The following is an 18022-nucleotide window of genomic DNA, read 5'->3' as shown; positions in this document are numbered from 1 at the left end:
TTCCTACAGCATTCAGGCACTTTCACTGCCATCTGCCACAACTCTCTTCCTCCACTTGCCTGCATGACTTACTCCTTCTCTTCCTTCAGCTCAAGTGTCACCTCCTCACGATGGTCTTTCTAAAGCTATTTAAAATTCATCCATCACCATTCACCATCAGCATTCAGTAACTTCCTCTCCTGATTTATCTTTCTTCACTACATCTCATAATCTAACATGTTATATATTTTACTGCTACGCATTCCGTTTTCTCCCACTTGGAAAATATTAGTCCACCAAAAAAAATCTCCCAGAACCAAAAGGAGTTCAGTAAATAAATATATAACACCTGGTACATTCCTTTTCGGTTCTTGTGGGAATATACCTAGGAGTGGAATTGCTGGCTCATACGATAACCTGATGTTTAACCTTCGGAGGAACTGTTAAAGTGTTTTTCAAAGAAGCCACACCATTTTGGATCCTACCACAACTGAGCAGGGCTCCAAATTCTCAATACTCTTGTCAACACTGCTTATTGTTTGTCTTTGATTTTAGCTATTTACGTAGGTGTGAAGAAGTATCTCCTTGTGCTTCTGATTTGGAACCCTAATGATTAACAATGGTGATCATGTCTTTTCATATATGTATCAGGCATTTATAGACCTTCTTGGGAGAAATGTCTACTTAAATCCTTTGCCCATTCTCAAAATGAGTTATCTTTCTATTGTTGGGTTGTAAGAGTTCTTTATATATTGTGCTACTACCTGTTTCAGTAAATAAAATTTTATCTGAACACAGCCACATTTATTCACTTAGGTATTGTCTGCAAAGCCTAAATTATTTACAATCTGATCCTTTACAGAAAAAGCTTGTTGACCTCTGATTTAAAAATGAGTTATTGAGGAAGAATTAGATAAATATACCGAAAAAAAGAGGCTGGATAGTCCTGAAATAAATCCATGTATTTATGAGAAATTCAATTGTTGATTTAGGTGCTATTTCAAACCAGTGGGGGGAACATGGGCTAATCAGTTGATAATGTTACAGTAATTTACTAACCACTGAAAAGAATAAAGCTAGAATCCTTTGTTACACCATCTACAAAAAATTGCTTGAAAATCCAAAAATGAAACTATAAAAAATGATAATAAAATAGAGAACATTGTTAGAATGTTGGAGCAGAAAAAAATCATTTTTCTCTGACATAAAAATTAAACACTTTGGTAGTATAAAAGGTACATAAATAAGGTTGCAAGAAAATAGTTGCGTCATATATAATAGACAAGTGAATAAGATATAAGGAGTTCCTACAAATCATTTTTTTAAAAAGTGCTAATGGATATGAATGGGCAATTTGTAAAGGAAAAATATTCAATGTTCAAACTAAGAAGTAATTGGAGAAATGCAAATTAAAACAATGAGATACCAATTTTTCACCCACACTACAGACACAATGATCTAAAACCAGATAATGTTAAACCTTGGCAAAGACGTATAAAGAAGTACGGTTGAAACACAGTCAAGGCTAAATATGGTTTCTCATGCTTCTAGTACCCAATTCTTCTTCTAGGTGTTTATACTAGAGACTTTCATTCAATAAGAGGCATACAAAGAAGCATTTATAAAAATGTTGGTTGTAATAGCAGTGTTTGTGATAACAAACCATAACCAACTTCAGTGTCCATCAAAAGGAGCTTGACTAAATAAAGTACAATAAATTCATACCACAAAATATTTTGCTGCAATTAAGAATGAAGAACATCTCTATACATTTACTTGGAAAGATCTCCAAATACACTTTGTTAAAGGAAATAAAAATCAGCTTAGAATGAAATTTACCACTGTGATAATTATAATAAACTGTTATATTAATAATTCACTTTAAAAGGTTTCAATGTTAATATTTAGCAATAATATGTATTCACTGTATCCGAAAAAAAAAGTCAACTCTTAGAAGAAATGCTTTTAGAACTATGCCATCTAAGAGTTTTTAAAAACTGCATATGAACATATACATATATCATGCGCAGGGAAGATGAGTGGAATGGTACTCACCAAACTCTTGAGAGTAAATTCTGGGTAGGTAAATAAAATCTAGATGAGAGTACTGGACACTTTCATATTTTGCTCCTTCTATCTGTATAATTTCATCTTTATGAATATGTAGTTATATATTAGTTGTATGGTTAAAAAACATAAAATAAAACCTATTAGACTCATGTGGAATTTAAATATATTGTGGCTGATTTGTTGAGTGTTTGCTTGTCCTTAGAAAATGGAAATTTGTTTTTTAAAGTCCTACAAAATATTTTAAGGTTTATAAAAATACCAAAGACGAATTATATACTACATGTCCTCAATTCTAAGACATTGATTCTAAGATACATTATTAATTTAATAACAGCTTTTGGGGGAAAAAAAAGACAATCACACTGAATGTATAAGATGATTGTATGATGCATTTCAACTTCACAAATGTTTTTAGATAAAACGACAATTATAATATGCATCACATTTTGCCGAAAGTAGTAAAGTAGAAGCTTAATTTTCTCCCTTTGATGAATAAATACATGCTTGCAAATTGTTGAAAACCAGCCATATGCCTCTGGTAGAAATATTTACAGAGGGAAGAACAATCACGGCAAAACCCACTATGCACTAAAACTTTTTGTGTGAGTAAAGCATGTTGCTCCTGAGTGTTGCAAGAGCTCACCTTATTTGGAAATGGAAATTTGCTTGGTTCCACTTTGCCAGGTGCTGGGACAGCAGAAAGTGGTGGGAGCCAGGTCATCTCCTACACGGTGGGAAAAAACAAACCGCATTGTAATACAGGGAGTATTTCAAGTCAGTAGCTATCTAAACCTGCCTTAATAACACTGGGAAGGGATCGGAATGAAGAGATGAATAAAGAATGAAAAGGATTTTTTAAAAAAGATTGTGAGGTCCGCTTTCATGATTTCTTTTCCTCATTTTACCAATTCTTGGTTCCATGGCTATCCCCATGCTCCCTTTATATCTTAAAAAGATTTGCAAGGCTGTCCTATTTTCACTTCATTTAAGCTCCTGAGTAAAGGGACAACCTAGTAGTAAACGTTCTATGGAAACTGCTGTACAAAGGCGGCTGCTTCTCTTGGACTCAATCCCACAAAATTTCACAGGGTGTTTCTGAAGGAATGTACAAAGTACTTTTGACTTTAGGGTCATTATGAGCGGACTTCTTTATTTTATTAGAAACTAATATTAGGATGAGTTTCCAATAAGCCCCACACATCACTTTGGTCTTCATAAAATTTCCGTCATGGAGAAGTGAAAAAACATATCACACATATGAGATAGTGAGTGAGTGAGAGAGAGAGAGACAGAGAGAGAGAAATAAGTGTCTTATCATTTTTATAACACAGTATCAAGAATACAACTTTAGGTCAACACACAATCATCTGTCATAGGCTTTCTGACATACACTTTCACTAAACAGTGAGAGAGAGAGAGGGAGCGGTGTTTAGCCACTTGCAGTTTTCTTCTTCAGTTCCATCTCCTGGAAGTTACCTGCATTCACTAAATGACTGTAAAATTAAATTGAATCAATTGATTTCTAATTACCAGGAGACTTACTTGGGAGTTTACAGATAGGTTCTGAACCCTATATATTTTTTTTAAATTTCCTTCCACTTTCAAACCTAAGTAAGCATAGAAGCAGAAGTTGATCCATTTTAAGAAAAGTGAGAAGTTCTTTTTAGGTGAAGACATTTTCTCACCTCCCTTGGGGAAAAGGGATTCTGTCAGGTTTTTCAAGTCAAAGAGCTTCTTGAGGGTGGTCTTGTGTCTTTTTTGGGAGGGTAACTCTCCTCCTTTAGCACCTCAGATAGTGCAGACCCACACAGACAGGGAGCAGAGGGAGAGGTCAACCCCACCCTGGAAGGATTTACTGACCCTACTATCATCGCTGACTCCCCATCACACCTGTGCCGTAGGTGGGTTAAGCTCATAGGCATTTGAGATGTCCCTTCTCCATTCTGCTGTTAGGGAGGTCTCGCCAATGGAAAGCAAAGGAAGATCCAGTGACCTTCTATATCCTCTTACCTCTGCTCCCCAAGTATCTGCCTGTTCTACCCTGTATCTACCCCTGTTGTCTCTTTTGAGGAGGCTGTTAAGCAGGACTGCCAAGTTTGTGTCCAGGAAGAGTGGGTGCTCAGTATATTTTTGAATGAATGCCCAATTGAACAGCATCTCTGCAATGTCTCTACCATCCTAATCACACCTTTATTACTTTTAACCTGAATTACTTTAATATCTTCCAGATTGGTTCTCTTTCTTTTGTTATTATTAATCCATCCACTGCACTCCAGCCAACTCAATTTTCCTAGACTACAGATGTAGACAAAAAGCTTCACTGCTTCGAAATCTTCACATACCATTATATACACAAGAATATGATGATGACCATGGCCATGATGCCTCCTGTTGTGCTTTACAGTTTTCAGAGTACTTCCATACCAGTTTTTAAATTTACACTCAACCTTTAATTACTACTATACCCATACTGTAGCTGAGGAAGTCAAAGCTCAAAGAGCTTAACTATTTGCCCAAGTTCACTCAATTCATAAATGTCCCCTCTGAAATTTGCACATATATCTCATACTTCCAGCCCAGTATTTGTCTTTCACTCCACTGCATTTCCTCTCAAAGACCTCACCCTAGTATTCAAGACTGTCTACAAGGTCCCGGTTTTCAGCCTTGTGTCTTTTTTGTTAGTCTACACACACACTACGTATAAGGAAAAGTACACTCTCTGTTTTCACTTACACTACACACTTTGTGTGTGAATGTCCTATTCTCCTATGTTTTTTGGGGGGGGGGGTTCTATCCATTCATTAAGGCTCATCTCAAACTTTATGTCTTGAGGCCTTTGCTGATTCCCCTTCTATTCCAACATGATATGACAATTTCCTTCTCATGCTCCTCCAATGCACTTACTTTACTTTTCTCTCTCATAGTAACTGTTAGATTTTTTTTGCATTACCATTTTATGAGTATACACCTCAGTCTGCACTCAACCATATCCTTCCCCCAAAGTAGAATAGAAATCATACTTAGGAATCTCAATAATCTCTTTCAATAACATTCAGATCTATTAAACATAATCCTGTCAAGTAGGACTGAAAATTTCTCCAGAGAGGGATACTGCCTACTTATCTTTGTATAGACTGAAGTATGTTATATACTATGCACTCATAGTATAATTAAGACGCTGTTATCAGAAAGAATGAGTTCTCAACATTTGCTGCAACATGGACGGCACTGGAGGAGATAATGCTAAGTGAAATAAGTCAAGCAGAGAAAGACAATTATCATAGGGTTTCTCTCATCTATGGAACATAAGAACTAGGATGATCGGTAGCGGAAGAAAGGGATAAAGAAAGGGGGGTAATCAGAAGGGGGAATGAAGCATGAGAGACTATGGACTCTGAGAAACAAACTGAGGGCTTCAGAGGGGAGGGGGGTGGGGGAATGGGATAGACTGGTGATGGGTAGTGAGGAGGGCACGTATTGCATGGTGCACTGGGTGTTAAACGCAACTAATGAAGCATCAAGCTTTACATCGGAAACCAGGGATGTACTGTATGGTGACTAACATAATATAATAAAAAAACATTAAAAAAAATTAAGACGCTGAATCAAACTGAACGCCCATATTTCAATGCAAAATTCCATACTAACTTTATTTTAATTCTAGTTAAGTATTTCCATATGATTTTTCCACCTGATGAATTCTGCTAAATATACGAAGGAATGGTAAAGACAACAGGGTTGCTTAAAACATTTAAATCTTTAGAATTTCCAAAAACATAAGAATTCTTTACACAAACTATTTAAATGTATACCTTAAAAATCAATGTGCAATGATTTTTTTAAGATTGATTATCCATTATATAATAATTCTTCATTAGGGTTAGATGGGAAACTTATGAGCAAAGAGATTATTTCTACTTCTCTTCTGTCACTTACTAGCTCAGTGAGCTTAGGTAAATCACATCTTCAGTAAACTGTAGTGATTTAAAACCACAGACCTAGGAATCAATCAAATCTGAGCTTGTGGTATTTTAGAACCAGAGGAAATAGAGATGTGAACAATCTCAAAGTTTAATCATGAAGATTAAATGAGATAATACATATACAGAGCATAGCGTGGTTCCCTTATGTTTAATCATTCGATAAAAGACAGTACTGATTAATATAAAAATGAGTTTGAGAATTCTTATCTCTAAAATGAGAAAAAGAATTTCTCTCTTAGCTTTAGATATTGGGAAACTGAGATGAGAGAATATACAGGAAAGTGTTTTTTTTAAAGATTTTATTTATTTATTTTTAAGAGAGAACATAAACAGTGGCGAGGGGCAGAGGGAGAAGCAGACTCCCTGCTGAGCAAGGACCCTGATGCGGGACTTGATTCCACGACCCTGGGATCATGACCTGAGCCGAAGGCAGGCGCTTAACCGACTGGGCCACCCAGGTGCCCTGGGAAAGTGTTTTCATAAAAAAATGAAGCATTATGCAAATATAACCTGTAATTAAGCTAGCAATTATTAATACCAACTATATAGTATTAAAACAGAAAGTTTTTAAAAGCGATTATTATGATCCCTAAATATCATCTGTACTTTACACGGGAGAAAAATGTCCCTAAGCTTTCTCATGGGAACGGAGCCTTGACATAATAACAGTGAGATAAGATTTGGTTTTAAAAAAAAAAGTGCTTAATTTGTACCTTATTTCTGGTAGTTTAAAATGTAAACAAAGGTAAATAATTTTTCATAACTGCTAAAATTTCACTTAGTTTATCTCACGTCATTCTCTTCACAGGAAAAACTTCCTGTCCATTGGCAGGTGATCAATCCCATACCACTGTGTCCACTGTTGCCCACCCCCACTCATGCTCCTGACCTCCCTTGCCTCAACCAGCCCTTCCTCACTGCTTGTCCTCCTTGGCTGTTCGGTAGTCACTTCCCGGATCACAGGTAAGACAGGATGAAAATATAAATAAGGCCAATTACTCCAGAGTTTACGGAGCTACCTTCTGATCTTCGAAAGTCCCTTGCCACTTCTTTGATCTGCCTGTCTTTGTTCCTTTTTGATTTCTTGTCTCTTAGGAATGAGGTCACACCCTATTCCTCAACACTAAGAGGCTTCAGTTTTGAGCTTGAGTTCCTTAGCCAACTGGTAGGATTCAGAATCAGACGTATCTGTCTTAACACAGCCTTATCAGTCCCATCTCTCTAAGCAGATGTCTAGTTACCCAAGGGACATATTTCAGGGTGTCTTCTTATTTCTTAGATAAGCTTCAAATGCCAAGTCTCTTTATAGTAAATACACTCACTTTTCTGCTAAATGAAGGAACAGATGGTTAAATGATAACAGTATAGAATACTGCATTTCATTAACTGTCCAACTTTTCTCTATCCTTTATATACTGATTTTCAGAAGGCCATGGGACACATGGGCCAGTGTCCATTTTCACACCTATTGTCCAGCAAGACTGACCCTGAGTCCCCGGAATCCAGAGCTTCAAGGTGATCAGACTTTCATGTGCTCGTTTTGTGCAAGCCTCTCCCTTCCATGTCACTACCCACTTACTCTGGCATCACCTGCGTCAGCCTGTCCTAGAACAAATGGTCAGAGGCTTAGGGTACCATTCAAGAAGCAGTGTGCCTCTTTGTTATTCAAGGTGAGAAAAAAAAAAGTTGAATTTTAACCTGAAACCTTAAGAGTTCCAAATGTATATATTGTAGTATAATGATCTGCAAAGTATATTTGGTTTGCAAATAGAATAAATTAGAAAAATATTGAACATTTAAGTTTTCCTATTAAAATCAACAAATAGAAAATAAAATAAAATCAACAAATAGAGGAATACTTTTTCCCTGGTCTCTCTCCCTGTCTGCTGTCTCCCCACTACAATCTATCTCGATCACTGTCAACGAAGTATTTTATTTAAAATAGTTCCTATGCCACACTTGCTCAAAAGCTTCCAGGGACTCTGGTCCAAGCGTTCAAGATGCTCTGTCATATGGTGCCATCAAGACACAGTGCAGTGTTCCTGCCTGTTACTTTTCTATGCGGTCCTCCCCTCCTCCTGCCAGATGGGCTTACTTCTTGTCCTGCCCTATGTTTTCCTGTCCCGACACTTTCTGCTTTTCCTTTTGTGTTATTCCAACTTCACTTACCTCTTCCTTCTTTTTTTTAAAAAGATATAATTATTTGAGAGAGAGCGAGTGGGGGCAAGAGGCAGAGGGAGAGGGAGAGAGAGAATCTCAAGCAGACTCCCTGCTGAGCAGTGAGCCCAACACAGGGCTCTATCTCAGGACCCTGAGATCAGGACCTGAGCAGAAATCAAGAGTTGGATGCTTAACGACTGAGCCACTTAGGCGCCCCTTACCTCTTCCTTCTTTCTCATCCCTTGTCTCCTTCTGAAGGTCACCGACCAGAGTGATCCTTAGCAAGCACCACACCCTCCACTCTCCATTACACATGATCTGTGTCCCTTATTTTACATTTCCATGTTACCGGGACTGTGAGTCTAGCTTTCACGTGTTGCCACTATCAGACTAAACATTTTTTAACCCCTGTTAGATTATAACCTCTTTGAGGGAAGGGACTGTGCCTTTGAAACTCTCTTGTAAATCTCTGGAGGCCTAGCACACTGGATAAAATATTAGGAATTCATTTAACTTCTCTGGGATTCTCTTTTCTCTCCTTTTAAAACGATGGCACCAATAAGCTGTACTTGTCCTACCAAATACACACGATGGTTGCCAGAATCAGGAGAGACTGAATTTCTTCTTTCTCTTTCGTCAATGTCTCAACATCTGCTGCCAACTCCAAGGTCTGCTAAAAAGGGGTGTCTATCCCCACAGGCCTGGCGAATGACCACAGCTAACTCCAGAATTCTTTGTGCTCAGAAACTCACTCTTCTCAAAATAAAACATTGGATTAATTCTGTCACTTGGGAATAAAAATATAAAATGCCAAAGTCGATTTTTGTATGTGGCAGTGGCTGCTGCAGATGAGAACATTATTTTGTTTTCAGTTTCCATATCAGAATAATCCCTCAGCTTTTCAGTTCTTTCACACATATTATTCATGTTATGACACTCTTATCAGATAAGTGCTGCCAACAACAGAACAGTGTAATTTTTATTACACTGCATATCCTTTAAATGTGGTAGCTAACAAGAGCACTGTGTCTGGGGAAGGGAAGCACTCCTGCAGGCCCATACCTGGGAGTCAAGAGCACCAGCCCTCGAGTAAGAAAACCAGGAGAAGCACACTCATTCTTTTCCTCATGGGGCTAGGGAGTGCGTTCTAATTGCCAGTCCATCCTTGGGCTTTATTTATTTTTTATTTTTTTAAAGATTTAATTTAATTTATTTATTTGAGAGAGAGAGAAAGAGCATGATCATGGGGAGGGGTACAGGGATAGAGAGAAGCACACTCCCCACCAAGCAGGAAGCCTAATGTGAGGCTCGATCCTAGGACCCTAAGATCATGATCTGAGCTGAGGGCAGACGCTTAACCTACTGAGCCACCCAGGTGCCCTACATCCCTGGACTTGAAACAGACTCCAGGGTCAGGCTTGAAGGCTGGGCAGATTTGGGCCCCAAACAGGGGAAGTTGCCCCTTAAATCAACAAAAATTCAACAACATCCTCATTTTGTTACCATAGTAGAAGGACCCAGGGTTTGCAAAATAATAGTAAATATAGTGTATTCATGAATAACAACAATCATTATTTTGATGGAAACACTACTCGTGGAAAGCTTTTAGAAAAACAGTGGCTGTTGGAAAAGAAAAGTACCTTCTGTTTTTTTATAGTACAGCTTAGGCTGCTGAAATTACAAGTAAGCATATAACCAATAAAAGGGTGTAATTGCAGCATTACCAAAAATCATAGGGAAAACTTGTTTCTTTATACTGAAAACCCAGGAATATGTCCAATTTGAACTAAAATTGGCCTGAGAAGGGGATTCCCAGGAGTCATGTATGTATTTTCTGGTCTCATACATGTCTCCTAGATGGGAGAATCTCAGATTGCAACACTAATCTCAGCGAGCACTTTCTAACTTAAGGCTACCCCTCGACTCTCAATGAGGTTAATCATCAATGGATAAAACGGAGGGTGCACCAGGTAGGTAAAGATTAATGGAATCAATTCGAGAAACAGTTTTCAATTCCGCTTTCACAGACTGAGAACGACAAGGAGAACACGTGTATTAGATAACCATATGACCCTGTGGGCTTATGGTGGGAAGAAGGCAAGCACTGGAGATGGAAAAGCGCAAAAGTAAGCCTTCAAACTGGAAATTCCAGGGGGACCTGAAGCCTGTGCATATCAGTTCGTCCTCGGGCTGTCAGATTTTTAGTTCTCTGAGGCCACGTAGTGTCTGGCCTTTCCTTATTTCCTTCACAAGTAAAGAGTGATTGCTTGTAAAGAAATCCATCCTGTGCACTACAGACCCATCTCATCCCCCTGACTTCAGCATCCCTGCAAAGTCTGAACTCTCCAATGAAAGGATAAGGGCTAGGACTGAAGCCAAGATACAACTGCTAGTCCAAAAAATTATTTCACGCTAGATCCCTTCATTTTAGACTTTCCTGAAGATTTCTTTTTCTAGATGTTGCTTTGCTGTTTTCCAGTTTTCTTTTGGGGCAGGAAGATGGATGTGATCTGTCTTATTCTCTTGTCCCTCAGTGTTAAGTGCGTTCTGTTTTACCTATTTACTTGGGGCCTTCTGGAACAATAAGAACCACACCTTTCTATAATTCATTTTCAGATTCACCTGGCTTTCAGTATTATTTTCCCCCTGGGCTTAAAAATATCATAATTTCTATTCTTTAATTGTGGATTGTTTCTAGAACTAAACATTGTGCTAAAATGCTAAAAGTAGTAAAATCTGGGGCGCCTGGGTGGCTCAGTCAGTTAAGCATCTGCCTTTGGCTCAGTTCACAATCTCAGCTTCCTGGGATCAAGCCCTGTGTCGGGCTCTGGGCTCAGCTCTGGGCTCAGTCTGATGCTCCCTTTCCCTTTGCTCCCCCCCCCCCCCACCTCATGCGTTCACTGTCTCTCTCTCTCTTGCTTTCTCTCTCTCAGATAAATAAAAAATCTTTTAAAAAAGTAGTAAAATCTACTTTGGTTTCTCAGAATTTAAAGAAGAGGGTTTTGATGTTGAGTGTACAGCTGCAGGAACTTAATGACTCTTGTTAAACCCAGGTGACAACTTCGCCCCTGAGTTCCCGCTGCAACACACAGACATCTGCCAGTTTCCTGCGCTCTTCAGAACCTTGTGCTCCTGTTGAGAAGCACTGATTAGGCTAATTTTAAAAGATGCTTTAAAAAAATAAAGCATTTGGGGGCACTAAGAGGATTTCCCGAATTCTGAATGTAGGGCTGGTATTTTCCTGTATCGTTTCTAAGAATAAGTTATATTAAGTCTAGGTTTATAAGAAGTGAGCCAAATCCCTGACCAGCCCCTGAGAAAGGTCCTGTTACTAATGATACCACTCTCACCTTACTTGTGATCTACATAACATCTTTTTGTGATAGCACAAACACCAGAAATAAGCCCTCCTAATAGACGTATAGATTGTAATTAATCCCGGAACTAGCTGTGGTTTGCAACAATCAAACGGCTCTTTCTTATGTATCTAAGGGTAGAGAGGTATTATTTGGGACAGAGGGGAAGACTCTGGAAGCCAGAAGGGGAAGAGGGTGATAATTACATTCTTGGCCATGTTTTCCTCTTACCATGTTCCCGAACCCCTTTCTAACAGATAGATAATCAGACATGTGCATTTGACAAAACCCACCTCTCAATTACAGAGAAGCGGAATGGTGGAACAGGACAGGTTTGGAGTCAGCATCTGAGAAACCACCTGTCATCTTGGCCCTGCTGTGAACCGGCAGAATGACCCCTGGGCAAGTTTGCTTTTCTGATTATTGATGTCCTCATCTGTAAATTGGTGTCCATCACCCTATTGTGCAGGATTACTAAAAGGGTTAGCGACAAAGTAGTGAGCACAGCGTCCGGCACAAAGGAGGTGCTCCACAGAAGGTGATTACTGCCGCATCGCTACCTTTATAACTGGTGGTGGCAGCTTCTAGCTTGGACTTTGCGAAGATGGGGATGACTATAGGAGAAGACATTTATGAGTTTGTTTTTTAATCTATTTCTCTCTGTTAATTATTTAATATTTAACTGGTTAATTATTCATAGTCAAATAGAAGGCATAATGAAAGTGTGCTTATTAAACAATAATTTGCTTCCCTCACTCCCTTTGCCACTAGGGCACCATGTGCACAGAGGGGAGGGGGGTTGCTGTCGCACCGTCTGGTATTTTTCTTAAATGGGACAATTACTAGTAAGCAGAATGCATTCTCTTTCCAAAAGCCGGTTTGGGGTTCTAAAGAGTTTAGAAGCTTTGTCTTTATGCCTACAGACTACCCCTGGGCAACAGTTAGGGCAGTTAGGCTGGTACTCTGGTGTGAGAGCTCTTCTAAGATGATCTGAAGGAGCCAATGGGGAAAGGTGAAGATAGAGGTGGAAAGTGACTGGGTCACGGGGGCGGGAGTCGGCCTAGAGGCAGGGCACAGAGCAAGGCAGGCAGCCTGGCCAAGAAGAGATCCTGAGAGCCACTGGGGCTGAGATAAAAAGTCCCTGGTACAGCAGGATGTCTGGTTCCCCAGAGGGAAGGCAAGTCTCAGCAGCTGTGCTGCCCTTACTGCAACCTTGCTGACGGGGCACGTCTTTCTCCTTTTCAAGCCTTTTCCCAGCTAAGTTCCCTTCTATCACACAGGTTTCTGTGAACTTCACTCAAGTATTTCCTCTCAGTTTGAGAGGTGATTTATAAATCACTGAGTGGCACTGCCCTAGTCTAGCCGGGATGTCTCCTCTTCTCAGGGATGAAGGTAAAAGGCAGGATGACTTTACAGAAGACAGGAAATGTCTACTGAAGTATTCCAGATACGGACACCAAATCCAGAGGAGGAAGGAAAGCTGGTGAGTCTGCGAGAAATCTTTTTTTTTTTTATTTTTAAACCAGGAGGTTAAAATATCCTTAAAATGGAGAAGCCAAAGATCAAAATGTCTCCCCCCAGAAGTTCATAGGTCTGTGAGAAAAGAAAAGTTAGGGCCAAAATGAAAACAGGAGGATAACTACTTTTATTAGAAGAAAAGCAATAGAAAAGACTGGGTTAGTAGAGCCTGGTAAAGAGCTTACCCCTTGGGAAAAGATATTACTTGAGAAGACAGAAATGAAGATAAAAGAGGAAGGCACCAAATTAATGATGCCTGAGGAAGATAAGACTCTGAACTCAGATGCTGTGTCTTTAAATGGGGAAAGAAAAGAACTTAAGGAAATGGGGAAGCAAAGATGATCTCGCAGACATCTCCATGGGGAGAAAGTGAGAAGGAAGGTTCTGAATACGCAAAAGCAAATGGACAATCTACAAATTTGAGACAGATGTTTCTATTCCTTGATCCTTGCTGACAACACCAGACATAGTTTCCTGTCTTGAGAAGGGCTCTGCAATCATGCTGGATAGTTTATGACTTAGTTACACCAATCAATTCAGTTTCTACTGGTGCATCCAGATGTCTATCCAACTGAACTCATTTTTGAGCATCCGCTATGTGGTGCAACACTATGCAACACTATGTCCTGGGGATGCAACACAGCGTACAACAGACGTGGAACTGTGAGTCCCCATGGGACAGACAAGCAATACACTGTGAACAGTGTAAATACAAAACATCCATATTCCTCATGGTGGCCATGTTTTTGTTTCTGGTTTTATTTCTCATGGAGCCACCCCAACCACCAGTGCCCATCCTGGCCTTAACGGATACTGGTTGAGGAATCATATTTCTCATGGTTGCTGCATTGGTTTCATGTGTCCAAGCAGTTTGGCAAAAAAGAAGCCTAGTTGCTGTATCAGATATCCAAGGGACCACCTTGTGGAAAAAACATTACGTGTGGCATATGGAGACAAGCAGCCCCAAGTAGAGTCCCACGGTTAAAGCCATGAGGAAGAGTTTGGTTTTTATAAACTTTCTAACAATTTCCGACAATATTTCACAGGTGCTTTGTGCTAAGTACTGTTTTAGGTGCTGCAGACACAGCTGCAAATATGGTCCTGTCCTCATGGATGCTACATTCTGATAAAAGTGAGATAGACGGTAAACGTGTATACAACTTTATACAGCATTATGTAACACACCACAACATAGTTTAAGTTAGCATAATATAATATGATATACCATAAGAACCATTAAAACTACTCAGTGGTAAATTGGCCATTTCTTAAGATGGTGAGCTGCTTTTTGTGGAAACATTTGAGACTGTAACAGTGAAAGGTGTCTAGAAATCCCAAGTCTGGAGTACCTACTTCCTTCTGACTTTGGTGGGGCTGCATGGGGGGCACTTGAGGTAACCCCCTGCCCTCTCTGTGTCTCTACTATTTGTGACTCAGTGAAGTTCTTAACTGCACATGTAATCTCTGTTAGGCTAAGGACACATGCCTTCACTTTAATTTTTAATTTAATTGAAAAATTATCTTCACTGCATCTTTCTGCTTACATAAATTATATATGCTTCTTGTTAAAAAGTTAAACATTGCAAAAATACAAAATGCAGGAAAGTGAAAGCCACCCAGGATCCTAACACCTATGGATAATGCCCACAGTGAACAGTTTTAAGTGCCAGGTACTTATCCAATTTCTATATACATATACTAACATGGGGATTAAACATATATTTTTAATGAGGTCATACTGTTTGCTGACTTGATCTTTTTCATTTTTCATTTCTTCTTTCCCAAGACAACGTATAAATACATCTTCTTGTGAAAGGCTACGTAGACAATCCACTGCCTGGAAGTATCATAGCTTATTTAATCAAGTGATGGAGAGTTGATTTGTTGCCTTTTTTTTTTTTCATGACTATAAACAATGCTTTGGCAAAAATCCTTGTACATCAATCTTTTCATGGTTATATATTTCTTCCAAAGTATAAATTCCTTGTATAGAATTTCTAGGTCAAATGACATAAATATTTTAAATGCTAATATATTGTCAAATTGTTCTCCAAAAATGGTCTATTAATTTACATATCCCATCACAGTGTATGAAACTCCCTGTTTCTAAACACCTTTATTAATACTCTTTTTAAAAGTCTTATTTGCCATGGCTTCTGGACAAAGATGGTGACATAGGAGGCTACTGAATCTCCCTCCTTTCATGAACACACTGAATATACATCTACACATGGAGCAATTTCCTCTGAGAGAAATGCAGGAACTAGATGAGTCAATCCTACATATCAGGTGACAGACAAAATATACACACTGAAACAGGTAGAAAAGGCTGAGAGTCATGCTATAAATCCCATCCCTATCACAGCATACAATTGAAGGGAACCCCCAAGTCCCAGCTTCTCTCTGAGGAGCAGAGAGTCTGGATCACAAATCTAGCACCCCAAATTTGAACACTGCCACCTGAGGAATGGACTTCAAAATCACCTGGCTCCAACAGCCAACAGGGCTTGCATGATGAGTTCCGCAGGATTACAGAAAACAAAGAAGCAGTCATTAGAGGATGAAGGAGCATTTGTGTCTATACACCTGGGCACAGTGCAGAGGTGGCAGGCAAAAATGCCCACCTCCCAGTTTCTCCCTGGAAGGAGTAAGAGTATATAATTTCCCTGCCAGAGGGACTGGCTTCTGATCAACATGCATCTAAGTGCTAACTACAATCCTCCCTTTTGGGACACTGAGAAGTCTTGGCACACTCTCAATTACTAGGAGCCACTAGGAGCAAAAATGGCAGCTTGGATAATCACAAATGTTTGAGAGGTAACCAGGAGATTGAGCTGGGCTGGTTGACAGGACTCATCTCGTATACAAGACCAGTCTGTCAAGCCAGGGAGAGGTGGCTGTTTCAACTAATGTGCAGAAAGAAACACAGAACATCTCAGAAATGAAGAAACAGGGAAATATATTCCAAACAAAAGAACAAGATAAATCTCCAGAAATGAATCTTAATGAAAGAGAGAAGTGATTTACCCAACAGAAGAGTAATGTTCATAAAAATGCTCACTGAGGTCAGGTAATCAATTTATGAACAAAGTGAGAATCTCAACAAAGAGACAGAAAATATTAAAAATTATGAAAAAAATCACAGGGCTGAAGAATGTAATAACTGAATTAGATAATCGAACAGAGGGATTCAACAGCAGACTAAATCAAGACGAAAAAATCAGTGAGCTAGATGACAGGGCAGTGGAATTCATCTAATAAGATGAGCAAAAATAAATTTAAAAAAGGGTAAAAAAGAGTAAGATAGCTTAAGGGACTTCTTGGACACTGTTACATGTACCAATAAACATTATGGAGGTCCCAGAAAGAGAAAAAGAGAGAAATGGGCAGAAAACTTATTCAAATAAATAATGACTATAAACTTCCCTAAACTGAAAAAGGAAACAAGACACCCAAATCCAGGAATGCCAGAAAGTACCAAAGAAAATGAATCCAAAGAAAGTCATGCTGATACACATTACAATTAAATTGTCAAAAGCTAAAGACAAAGAGAGAATCTTAAAAGCGGCAAGAAAAGTTGTTACATACAAGGGAAACACCATAATATTTCAACAGATTTTTCAGCAGAAACCTTGCAGGTCAGAAGGGAGAGGGATGATATATTCAAAGTGCTGACAGAGAAAAAAACCCTGCCATCTGAAAATACTCTACCTGACAAGGTCCTTCTATCATCCATCACTAGCCCAGCCTTTCAAGAAATGTTAAAGGGAGTTCTTCAAGCTGAAGGGATGCTAATTAGTAATATAAAAATATATGAAAGTACAAAACTCACTGGTTAAGGTAAATATGTAGTTAAATTCAGAAAACTCTAATATTTTAGTGGTGGTATATAAATTACTTATAACTCTACTATAAAGGTTAAAAGAGAAAAGTATTAAAAATAACTACAACAACTTGTTAATAATGCACGATATAAAAAGATGTAAACTTTAAAACAGAATGTAAGACCTAAGACTATAAAACTCCTAGAAGAAAACACAGGGAGTGAGTGAGCTCCTTGACATTGGTCTTGGCAGTGATCTCTCAGTTTTGACAGAAAAAGCAAAGGCAATAAAAGCAAAAATAAAAAGGTGAGACTCCATCAAACTTAAAGCTTCTACACAGCAAAGGAAACATCAACAAAATGAAAAGACAACTTCTGGCATAGGAGACTTGCAAACCACATATCTGATCAATATCCAAAATATACAAGGAACTCATACAACCCAAAAGCAAAAAACTAAATAACCCAAATATCTGAATAGACATTTCCTAAAGAAGACATACAGGTGGACAACAGGTACATGAAAAGCAGTGCAACATTACTAATCAGAGAAATAAAAGTCAAAAACACAATGAACTATCGCCTCACATCTGTGAGGATATCTATTGTAAAAAAGACAAGAGATGACAAATACTGGCAAGGATGTAGAGAAGAGATAACTTTTGTACACCATTGGTGGGAATGTAAACTGGTACAGTTACTAAGGAAAACAGTATGGAGCTTCCTCAAGAAATTAAAATATAACTACTACATGATCCAATAATCCCACATCTGGTTATATATCTAAAGGAGACAAAAATCATTATCTCAAAGAAATATTTGTATTCCCATGTTCATTGAAGCATTATTCATCATAGCCAAAGAATGGAAACAACCTAAGTGTCCATTGATGGATGAATGGAGAAAGAAACTGTGGTTTGTATATACAATGGAATATTATTCAGCCTTAAAAAAGAGAAAAATCTTGCCTTTTATGACAATATAGATGAACCTTGAGGAGTTTATGCTAAATAAAATATGCCAAACAGAGAAAGACAAATACTATATGGCATTACTATAGGTGGAAACGAAAAAAAAAAAAAAAGTTGAATTCATAGAAACAGAGAGCCTGGGGCTGGGATATGGGGAAAATA

At 38.6% G+C, this 18022-nt stretch overlaps 1 protein-coding gene across 1 annotated transcript in view; it reads right to left on the bottom strand.

Annotated features, from left to right (window-relative positions):
- The window catches only part of AFF3 (ALF transcription elongation factor 3), a 514329-nt gene that overhangs the window by 193025 nt on the left and 303282 nt on the right, over positions 1 to 18022 (bottom strand). The window contains exon 6 of the mRNA XM_044378704.3: positions 2693 to 2773. Coding sequence (XP_044234639.1) covers positions 2693 to 2773 — 81 coding nt within the window. The remainder of the gene's footprint in view (positions 1 to 2692; positions 2774 to 18022) is intronic.

Source organism: Ursus arctos, unplaced genomic scaffold (assembly GCF_023065955.2).
Source record: "Ursus arctos isolate Adak ecotype North America unplaced genomic scaffold, UrsArc2.0 scaffold_8, whole genome shotgun sequence".
Lineage (NCBI taxonomy): Eukaryota > Metazoa > Chordata > Mammalia > Carnivora > Ursidae > Ursus > Ursus arctos.
The sequence above is the reverse complement of the archived record's forward strand: the minus strand, read 5'-3'. Positions and strand labels throughout refer to the sequence as shown.